This window comes from Bombina bombina, chromosome 3 (genome assembly GCF_027579735.1).
Source record: "Bombina bombina isolate aBomBom1 chromosome 3, aBomBom1.pri, whole genome shotgun sequence".
NCBI classification, from domain to species: Eukaryota; Metazoa; Chordata; class Amphibia; order Anura; family Bombinatoridae; genus Bombina; species Bombina bombina.
Window position 1 is genome coordinate 1,125,868,182 of NC_069501.1, and position 12,001 is coordinate 1,125,880,182.

Genomic DNA, 12,001 nt, shown 5'->3' on the forward strand with positions numbered 1-12,001 from the left:
CAACACATTTTCCCTCTATCCCTTCCCCAACACATTATCTTTCTGCCCCTATATCCATTCCCCAACACATTATCTCTCTATCCCTATATCCATTCCCCAACACATTATCCCTATAACCCTTTCCTAACACATTATCCCTCTATCCCTTCCCCAACACATTATCCCTATACCCCATCCCCAGCACATTATCCCTATACCCCATCCCCAGCACATTATCCCTATACCCCATCCCCAGCACATTATACCTATACCCCTTCCCCAACACATTATCCCTATACCCCTTCCCCAAAACTTTATCCCTATAACCCCTCCCCAACACAATTGTCCTATATTCCTTCCCAAACACATTATCCCTATAACCCTTTCTTAACACATTATCCCTATACCCCTTCCACAACACATTCTCCCTCTTTCTGTTCATCAACATAGTATCCCTATACCCCTTCCACAATACATTATTCCTATAACCTTGCCCCAACACATTATCCCTCTATCTGTTCCCCAACACATTATCCCTATACCTTTTCTCCAACACATTATCCCTATACCCCTTCCCCAACACATTATCCCTCTATGCCTTCCCCAACACACTATCCCTTCCCCATAAATTATCCCTATACCCGTCCACAACACATTATACCAATACCCCTAACGCAACACATTATCCTTCTATCCCTTCCCTAACACGTTATCTCTATACCCCTTCTCCTATACCCCTTCCCCAACACATTATCCCTATACCCCTTCCCCAACACATTATCACTATATCCCTTCCCCAACACATTATCCCTATATCCCTCCCCCAACACATTATACCTATTCCCCTACCTTAACACACTATCCCTATACCCCTTCCCCAACACATTATCCCTATACCCCTTCCCCAACACATGATCACTATATCCCTTCCCCAACACATTATCCCTACACCCCTTCCCCAACACATTATCCCTATATCCCTTCCCCAACACATTATCCCTATACCCCTTCCTCAACACATTCCTCTATCCCTTCACCAACACATTATACCTCTATCCCTTTCCCAACATATAATCCCTCTATCACTTCCTCAACACATTATCCCTATATCCCATCCATAACACAGTATCCCTCTATCCCTATACCCCTTCCCTAACACATTATCCCTATACCACTTCCCCAATTAATTATCCCTATAACCCTTCCCCAACACTTTATCCCTATACCCCCTCCTCAACACATTAACCCCATACCCCTTCCCCAATACATTAACCCTATACACCTTCCTCAACATCTGACATTTTTTTCTTATTATCCCTTTCTTATGCATCAAGTCTTAAACTGGCATTAAACACCTCTAGCTTTTCTAAATAAAATATACTTGTCCCACACTGCCTACAGAGGCCAAATAGCTAATTCTGTAATTCGCAAATGCTACATATCAAATAGATGGTTTAGGCAATATTCAGCATTTTGAAAGCCTAGGTTGCATATTTAGCTTGTTGGCCTCTCTAGGGATTGTGGAACAAAGCATCATTTTTACACAAATATTAAAGTGGCTTTATGTCCCTTAAAGGCACATGAAAGTCAAAGATAAACTTTCATGGCTCAGATAGGGCATACAATTTTAAAAGACTTTTGGCTAGATTACGAGTCTTGCGTTATGAGTAAAAAAAGGAGCATTAAAGGGACAGTCTAGGCCAAAATAAACTTTCATGATTCAGATAGAGCATGTAATTTTAAACAATTTTCCAATCTACTTTTATCACCAATTTTGCTTTGTTCTCTTGGTATTCTTAGTTGAAAGCTTAACCTAGGAGGTTCATATGCTAATTTCTTAGACCTTGAAGCCCACCTCTTTCAGATTGCATTTTAACAGTTTTTCACCACTAGAGGGTGTTAGTTCACGTATGTCATATAGATAACACTGTGCTCGTGCACGTGAAGTTATCTGGGAGCAGGCACTGATTGGCTAGACTGCAAGTCTGTCAAAAGAACTGAAAAAAGGGGCAGTTTGCAGAGCCTTAGATACAAGATAATCACAGAGGTTAAAAGTATATTATTATAAATGTGTTAGTTATGCAAAACTGGGAAATGGGTAATAAAGGGATTATCTATTTTTTAAAACAATAAAAATTCTGGTGTAGACTGTCCCTTTAAGTCTCATAACGCTGCTTTTTTACTACCGCTGCTATTACGAGTCTTGTAGGTACAGCTGTCCCGCACACTTTTTTGGCCTTACCGCAAATCAACTTACACAACTTGCGTATAGTCTATTTTCAATGGGATTTCCATAGCGCCGGTATTACAAGCTTTTTTTTTAGGCCAAAAAGTAAGCGGTACAGCCTATCCCACAAGATTCGTAATGCATTCTAAAGTCAGTAGTTATGAGTTTTACACTACAACGCTGTAGCATAAAACTCATAACTAAAGTGCTAAAAAGTACACTAACACCCATAAACTACCTATTTACCCCTAAACTGAGGCCCTCCCGCATCACAAACAGTAAAATAAAATTATTAACCCATAATCTGCCGCTCCCGACATAGCCGCCACTAGAATAAACATATTAACCCCTAAACCGCCGCACTCCCACCTCGCAAACATTAGTTAAATATTATTAACCCCTAATCTACTGTCCCTAACATTGCCACCACCTACCTACATTTATTAACCCCTAATCTGCCGGTCTGAAAGAAGAGGATGCTCTGCTTCGGATGTCTTGAAGATGGACCCCACTCCACGCCGGATGGATGAAGATAGAAGATGCCATCTGGATGAAGACTTCTGCCCGTCTGGAGAACCACTTCTCCCGGGCTTGGATGAAGACTTCTCCCAGCTATGTTGAGGACTTCTTGCCGCTTCGTTGAGGATGGATGTCCGGTCTTCAAAACTGTAAGTGGATCTTCAGGGGTTAGTGTTTGGGCCGGAATAGAGCTAAATGCCCTTTTAAGGGCAATGCCCGTACAAATGCCCTTTTCAGGGCAATAGGGAGCTTAGTTTTTATTTAGTTAGGGTTTTATTTGGGGCATTGGTTGTGTGGGTGGTGGGTATTACTGTTGGGGGGGTTTTTATATTTTTTTTTACCGGTAAAAGAGCTGATTTCTTTGGGGCAATGCCCCACAAAAGGCCCTTTTAAGGGCTATTGGTAGTTTAGTTTAGGCTAGGGGGGTTTTTTTATATGGGGGGGCTTTTTTATTTTGATAGGGCTATTAGATTAGGTGTAATTAGTTTAAATATCTTGCAATTTGATTTTTATTTTGTGTAATTTAGTGTGGTTTTTTTGTAATTTAGGTAATTGTATTTAATTTATTTAATTGTATTTAATTTAGGTAATTTATTTAATTGTAGTGTAGTGTTAGGTGTTAGTGTAACTTAGGTTAGGTTTTATTTTACAGGTAAATTTGTATTTATTTTAGCTAGGTAGTTATTAAATAGTTAATAACTATTTAATAACGATTCTACCTAGTTAAAATAAATACAAACTTGCCTGTAAAATAAAAATAAACGATAGATAGCTACAATGAAACTATTAGTTATATTGTAGCTAGCTTAGGGTTTATTTTACAGCTAAGTATTTAGTTTTAAATAGGAATTATTTAGTTATTAATTGTAGGTTTTATTTAGATTTATTTTAATTAGATTTAAAGTTAAGGGGTGTTAGGGTTAGGGTTAGACTTAGGTTTAGGGATTAATAAATTTAAAATAGTGGCGGTGACGTTGGGGACAGCAGATTAGGGGTTAATAACATTTAAATAGTGTTTGCGAGGCGGGAGTGTGGCAGTTTAGGGGTTAATATGTTTATTATACTGGTGGCGACGTTGGGGGTATCAGATTAAGGGTTAATAAGTATAATGTAGGTGGCGGCGATGTCCGGAGCGGCAGATTAGGGGTTAATAAGTATAATGTAGGTGTCAGCGATGTCGGGGGTGGCAGATTAGAGGTTAATAAGTGTAAGATTAGGGGTGTTTAGACTCGGGGTTCATGTTAGGGTGTTAGGTGTAAACATAACTTTTGTTTCCTCGTAGGAATCAATGGGGCTGCGTTACGCTGCTTTTTTGCAGGTGTTAGGCTTTTTTTTCAGCCGGTTCTCCCCATTGATGTCTATGGGGAAATTGTGCACGAGCACGTACAACCAGCTCACCGCTGACTTAAGCAACGCTGGTATTGGAGTGCGGTATAGAGCACAATTTTGCTCTACGCTCACTTCTTGACTTTTAACGCCAGGTTTATGAAAACCTGTAATAGCACAGCGGTGACAATAACGTGCAAGTTAGTACCGCACCCCTCATAACGCAAAACACGTAATCTAGCCGTTTACATTTTATTTAGTTGATCAAATGTACTTCATTCTTTTGGTATCCTCTGTTGAAAAGTTTACCTAGATAGGCTCAGGAGCAGCAATGTATCTATTGTCATTCGCTCAACAGATGTGCTCAGCTAGGTCCCAACAGTGCATTGTTACACTAGAGCATATGGATTCAGCACAGTTATAAAAAAGCATTTTCTTTTTCCCCTTTTATGTCCCGTTAACCTTGTTTCATTGTTACAGTAGCACTTTAAGTTGTATTTGAATGCACAATAGTAAACGCTAATACAAAAGTGTTGTCAAAAGCCTTAAATGAGAAATCAGTATTTCAGATTACAGGCTCATGTAATGTACATATGCAACACAGGGCTAGATGACGAGTGGCGTGCTAACTGTTCCGCACAAGCGATAAGGGGCTTATTGTGGCTCTTTGCGCGCATCAGAAGTAGTGCACGTATTATGAATTGAAAGTAAACACGTTTGCGTGAGTACAATTGAATTTAACGAGCGTCAGGTTAGCGTGACATCAGGGCTCTGGTTAAAGGGACATGAAACCCAAACATTTTCTTTCATGATTCAGGAAGAGAATACAATTTAAAACAACATTCCAATTTACTTCTAATATCTAATTTTCTTCATTCTTTAGATATCCTTTGTTAAAGAAATAGCAATGTTCACAGGTGAACCAATTACACGAGACATCTATGTGCAGCCTCCAATCAGCAGCTACTGAGCCTATTTAGATATACTTTTTAACAATGGATATAAAGAGAATGAAGACAATTAGATAACAGAAGTAAATTGGAAAGTTGTTTAAAATTGCATTCTCTTTCTAAATCATGAAAGAAAACAATTGGGTTTCATATGCCTTTAACTGTTGCACGAGACACAAAAGTTGCACACAACACATCAAAAATACGTTGTGCAGTACAGTTACACTCCTAATAACACTGCCTATTAAAAAATTATTTAAAAAAAATATTGCATAAAAAAGTTATAAGGGTTCATAGATATGAGGTCTTAGGTGTTTGGAAAAAAAAACCACAATGCAAAGGGCTTTAACCTAGAGGTACATACACATACATTTAAAAATATGTATATGTATGTATATAGATAGATAGATAGATAGATAGATAGATAGATAGATAGATAGATAGATATAGATATATGTGTGTGTGTTTATATGTGCGTGCATATGTAATTATGTATTTATATGTGTATATATGTATTTACAGACACAGAAAAACATATGCATACATATATAGACATATATAAGTGCATTGGAGCCCTTTGCAGTCAAGTAGCTGAGAAAAATTGCTGAAAACATGCAAAATCATATTTATGCAATATTCCTATTTAATAACGTGTTTAACTGTTTATATACTGTAAATATTTCACATTCCAATGTTCTTCACATAGGGAAATATATTCTAAGTATTTTAAATAGATATTTCTATGTATATCTGTGCACTACCCAACATGTGCAAAAAGCTTACTTCTAGCAAAGTTAACGCACAAATGGGAACGCTAATTTGCACTCCACTCGTGATCTAGCCCATTACTGGGAACTAGCTGGTGACTGGTGTCTGCAGATATTTGCCTCTTGTCATTTACTTACCTATGTGTTTAGCTAGCTCCCAGTACTGCATCGCCTCTCCTTCAGCAAAAGACAAGAGAATGAAGCAAATTAGATAATAGAAGTACATTTGAAAGTTGTTTAACATTGTATGTTCTATCTGAATCATGAGGGGAAAATTGTTGTTTCATGTCCCTTTAAAGAGACATACATTTAACACTAAATACATTTTATAAGCTTAGCATTAATGTTATTTCCTGCCTCTCTTTAGTCATTGGTGCCGCCATGTTGAAATCTTTATTTTACTACATTCTAGTGCTGACCTGTTTGCACATGTGCAGCAACTCTCCTTCAGATACCTGCAGTGTAACCCAAATTCCATAATGGCAGCTCTCATGATTAGAAGGAGATGTTTGAAATGTGTCTAGTATCCCTTTAAGTATTTTCACATAGCAATAATAATAATAATAAACCAGAGTGAACCTACAATGTTTTATATCCCCTAACAAAGGGCAAGATTACAAGTAGAGCGTTATTTAATGCTCCCGCTCGAGTGTTAACTGCACTAGAAGTAAGTTTTTTTTGCACGCGGCAGGTTCCTCGTATTAAAAGTTGAAAGAAAACTGTTTTTGCTCTTGCGCTAACCCAATGCGCATAAAAAAAAAACCTTGAATATTGCGCGCACAATAACATATTCCCCCATAGAAGTCAATAGAGCAAAAAAAATGGAGGAAAAATACATATAACATATTCTGCTATGTGCAGAACATTGGAATGTAAAATATTTACAGTAAATACACACTTTAACACTTTATTAAATAAAAAATATGGCATAAATATGCTTTTTTTATCACTCTAAAGCACTTATATATATATGTCTATATATACACTCACCAGTCACTTTATTAGGTACACCTGTTCAATTGATTGGTAACATAAATTGCTAATCAGTGAATCACATGGCAGCAACTAAATGCATTTAGGCTTCTAGACGTGGGATTTTCGCGCACAACCATCTCTAGGGTTTACATAGAATGGTCCAAAAAAGAGAAAATATCCAGTGAGTGGCAGTTGTCTGGACGACAATGCCTTGTTGATGTCAGAGGTCAGAGGAAAACGGGCAGACTAGTTTGAGATGATAGAAAGGCAACAGTAACTCAAATAACCGTTATAACCAAGGTATGCAGAATACCATCTCTGAACACACAACACGTAGAACCTTGAAGCAGATGGGCTACAGCCGCAGAAGACTGCACCGGGTGCCACTCATGTCAGCTAAAACAGGAAACTGAGGCTACAATTCGCACAGGCTCACCAAACTTGGACAATAGGAGATTGGAAAAGCGTTGCCTGGTCTGATGAGTCTTTATTTAATCCACAAAATTCAGATGGTAGGGTCAGAATTTGGAGTAAACAACATGAAAGCATGGATCCTTCCTTGTATCAACGGTTCAGGCTGGTGGAGTTTGTGTAATGGTGTGGGGGAAATTTTCTTGGCACACTTTGGGCCCCTTAGTACCAATTGAGCATTATTTAAATCATGCCACGGCCTATCTGAGTATTGTTGCTGACCATGTCCATCCCTTTATGACTACAGTGTACCCATCTTCTGATGGCTACTTCCAGCAGAATAATGCATCATGTCACAAAGCTCAAATCATCTCAAACTGGTTTCTTGAACATGACAATGAGTTCACTGTACTCCAATGGCCCCCACAGTCACCAGAACTCAATCCAATAGTACACCTTTGGAATGTGGTGGAACGGGAGATTCGCATCATGGATGTGCAGATGAAAAATCTGCAGCAACTATGTCATGCTATCATGTCAATATGGACCAAAATCTCTGAGGAATGTTTCCAACACCTTGTTGAATCTTTGCCATTAAGAATTGAGGCAGTTCTGAAGGCAAAAGGGATTTGAACATGGTATTAGCAAGGTGCACCTAAAAAAGTGGCCGATGAGTGTATATTTATGTGTTTATATTTGTATATATGTCTGTAAATACATATATACACAAATAAATACATATGTACACATATATAAACATATACAGGTCTAAGTATGTATTTATCTCTGTTAAAGCCCTTTGCCTGACTTTTTTTTCTAACACCTAGAACCTCATATCTTTGAGCCCTTATAATTTTTTTTTTTTAAAAAAAACGATTTTTATTGAAGCTTCCAGTGCACAATACAAAATGCAGACATGTATACAGTTATGCAAAGTGGAAACTTACATAGTTTCTGATTAAACCAAACAAAACATAAAACAACTTAACTTGGTATAACAGTGTTCCACAAATTATCCCTGCAAATTTCTAATGCCATACCTGTATGGCTTAGTACCCACTCATTGTAACGTTGTTATTTTGATTGATATGGTTCAGAATATGTAGAGCCCTTACAGTGTTGTCGCGCGCCTCCCTATTCTGTATGAAACCGACTTGGTCGCCCTCTATAATACTAGGCAGCACTTGGGACAGTCTATTTGCTAGAATTTTCGCATAAATCTTAAGAGCCGAATTAAGTAGGGAAATTGGCCTAAAATTTTCTACACAGTCCGGGGGTTTCCCGGGTTTAGGTAAGACCACGATATGTGCTTCTAACGCTGTAGGCGAAAAAGGGTCAGCTTCTGATATCTTATTAAAAAACTTTAGTAAGTGTGGTACAAGCAAAGCTTTATAGGTTTTGTAATAACCATTAGTGTAGCCATCAGGCCCAGGGGCCTTACTGTTGGGAAGGTTCTTAATAACTTCTAGGATCTCCGATTGTTCAAATGGTTTATTCAAGGAGGCCCGTTGATCCACGCTAATTTGTGGGAGGGTAATATTATCTAGATATTTTTTTATTAAAATAGATTTCTGTCCCTGCTCCGTTGGAGCCCTTATAATTTTTTTTAATCAATATTTTTTTTTGGATACATTTTTATTAGATGGTGTTATTCAGAGTGTAACGGTACTTTGTAATGTATTTTTTATGCGTTTTGTGCAACTTTTTTGTTTCGTGAAACAGAGCTCTGAGGACACAGTAATCATTCCAGCGTAAATCGTGATTGCGCTCAAGCGATTGCGTTTACTTTCATCTTGTAATACATGCGGAGAACCTGACGCCCACAAACACCAGCAATTTTTTTTTTACGATTGCTCGTAATTCTTAGCACTACTCATCTGGCCCTGGTTTAAAAACGTGTATGTGCAGAGATAGATAATAAAACAAGTCCAATATTGAATTATGTTGTGGCTCAAGAATTATACAATTAAAATACCAACAAATTTTACATAAACAACCAATCCAAACTCTGTACTCTCCTTTGAATGTATGTATATATGTATATATGTATATATGTATATGTATATATATATATATATATATATATATATACAGTATATATATATATAAAAATATATATATATATATATATATATATATATACAGTGTGTATATATATATATATATATATATATATATATATATATATATATATAAAAATATATATATATACACACACTGTTCATATGTGTGTGTGTGTGCATATATACATTTATGTTTAATATTTACACACACACACACATATATATATATATATATATATATATACATATATATATATATATATATACATATATATATATATATATATATATATATATATATATATATATATATATATATATATACACATACATACGATTACACACTTAGCTAGAAGAAAGATAACACGTAAAATTGATCTTACAACAATGTTACCACCCCCACCTCTATGTTGGAAAATAACCGAATCTGTCATTATTAGCCTATTCCAGCTTCTCTGCAGTAAAGCCTCGGACACGTGCTTAAAGTGGAGCGCGCATCGTGGGCGAGCCAAGGTTTGGAGCGCGCTTCTCTTCTTTCTGCCTTTAGCTGGCAACCGGCAGCCACATCCTCGCTATGTGCATTGAGAGGGCAACCCCATCTCCTTAACGCCTGCCTGCTACTGTGCTTCCACCTGCTGCCTGCACTCTGCAGAGACCCTTTGTGCCCCAAGAATAAACGATACACCGGGAAAAAGACTCCATGTCACATATCAGGATCATAAAGCAGAAGCAGCGGCTGATGAGATCTCAAGGTGACCACATTTTGCACATTATCAGATACACGCTATTTTATTGCACTTCCTTTCTTGTCAGCAGGCATTGCACACGTATCCATTTACTATCTATCATGTCCTTGTGCTTCTGTATCAATATGGGATACTATCATATTTCGTGTAGACACACAGGGGCAAGATATTTAAATATTTATTATTTTCATGCATTTTTAAAATCTACATATGAACAACAACAAAATATGACAAAAATATTGAAATGGCAGCTGCTTTACCAAATAATTTTTTCAGTTTATATTATATTTTAGCATGAACAAAATTGTATGTGCATGTGTTTTATATATATAATTTTCATTATTTGGTTTTATTTCATTGTCTTTATTATTTAATGCATGCATTTTTTTACAGTTTGCAGCATCAGTGCATATTTGTTTATAGTTTCCACACCAATTTATATGCAAATTAATAGCCATGTCTTTTCGTTGAAGAAGGTTAAAATGAATGAAGATCTGAAGGTTAATATAAGCTGGCTGCCTAAGGACCAAGTAGATGTCAGCCCTACAGAGAATGTTTCAGCTACAGTCTCCTCCCTGATTCCTGAGTTAGAGCAAGAAACAGAACTCATTGTAAATCCATGGGATATTGTTTTATGTACATCAGGAACCCTCATCTCCTGTGAAAATGCTATTGTGGTCCTTATTATCTTCCATAATCCTAGCCTCAGAGCCCCTATGTTCCTCCTGATTGGCAGCCTGGCGTTGGCAGACCTGTTGGCTGGCATTGGATTGATTGTTAATTTCATCTTTGCCTACCTGCTGCAATCAGAGGCTGCAAAACTAGTCACGGTCGGACTGATTGCTGCCTCATTCTGTGCCTCTGTCTGCAGCTTGCTTGCTATCACTGTTGACCGTTACCTCTCTCTTTACTATGCTTTGACCTATAACTCTGAAAAGACTGTCACTTTTACCTATGTCATGCTTATTTTCCTTTGGGGAGTATCTATATGCGTTGGCCTACTGCCTGTAATGGGTTGGAATTGCCTTAAGGATCAATCAACATGCAGTGTTATAAAACCTCTAACTAAGAACAATGCAGCGGTACTCTCCGTTTCGTTCTTGCTAATGTTTGCCCTAATGCTGCAACTCTACATTCAGATCTGTAAAATTGTCATGAGGCACGCACATCAAATTGCCTTACAACATCATTTTCTGGCCACCTCCCACTATGTCACAACTCGAAAAGGAGTCTCTACGTTGGCCATTATTTTGGGGACTTTTGCAGCTTGCTGGATGCCTTTTACTCTTTATTCTTTAATAGCAGACTACACGTATCCTTCCATTTACACCTACGCTACGCTTCTTCCAGCAACTTACAACTCAGTAATCAACCCTGTAATATATGCGTTTAGAAACCAAGAAATACAAAAAGCACTTTGGCTCATCTGTTGTGGCTGTATCCCGCCTAGTGTGTCCCAGCGAGCAAGGTCGCCAAGTGATGTGTGATGCATAGCTACAAGTGGAAGAATATTTGTGTGTTCAGGTGAAGTGTTTATTGATAAGAAGATGAAAAAAAAATGTCCCTTAAAGTGATAGTATAGTCAAAATTAAACTTTCATGATTCAGATAGAGCATGTCATTTTAAGCAACTTTCTAATTTACTCCTATTCTCAATTTTTCTTCATTCTCTTGCTATCTTTATTTTAAAAAGCTGGAAAGTAAGCTTACAAGCCGGCCCATTTTCGGTTCAGCACCTAGGTAGCGCTTGCTAATTGGATGGCTACATTTAGACACCAATCAGCAAGCGCTACCTGGGTTCTGAACCAAAAATGGGCCGGCTTCTAAGCTTACATTCCAGCTTTTTAAAATAAAGACACCAACAGAACAAATGATAATAGGAGTAAATTAGAAAGTTGCTTAAAATTGCATGCTCTATCTGAATCATGAAAGTTTAATTTTGACTGGAGTATCCCTTTAATATGATTTAGTCACATAGGGCTTTCACATGTCTGATACCATTGGACACCACAAATGTGAGGTTCCATCCATTTCATAAA

At 37.4% G+C, this 12,001-nt stretch overlaps 1 protein-coding gene across 1 annotated transcript; it reads left to right on the forward strand.

Moving 5' to 3' along the window:
* Nucleotides 1-9,906: 9,906 nt before the first annotated feature.
* GPR12 (G protein-coupled receptor 12) lies at nt 9,907-11,469 on the forward strand. The gene is made up of 2 exons (XM_053705046.1): nt 9,907-9,969; nt 10,437-11,469. Exon 2 carries the CDS (start codon nt 10,446-10,448, stop codon nt 11,448-11,450), a length of 1,005 nt encoding a protein of 334 aa, XP_053561021.1. The 5' UTR covers nt 9,907-9,969; nt 10,437-10,445; the 3' UTR covers nt 11,451-11,469.
* Nucleotides 11,470-12,001: the final 532 nt, after the last annotated feature.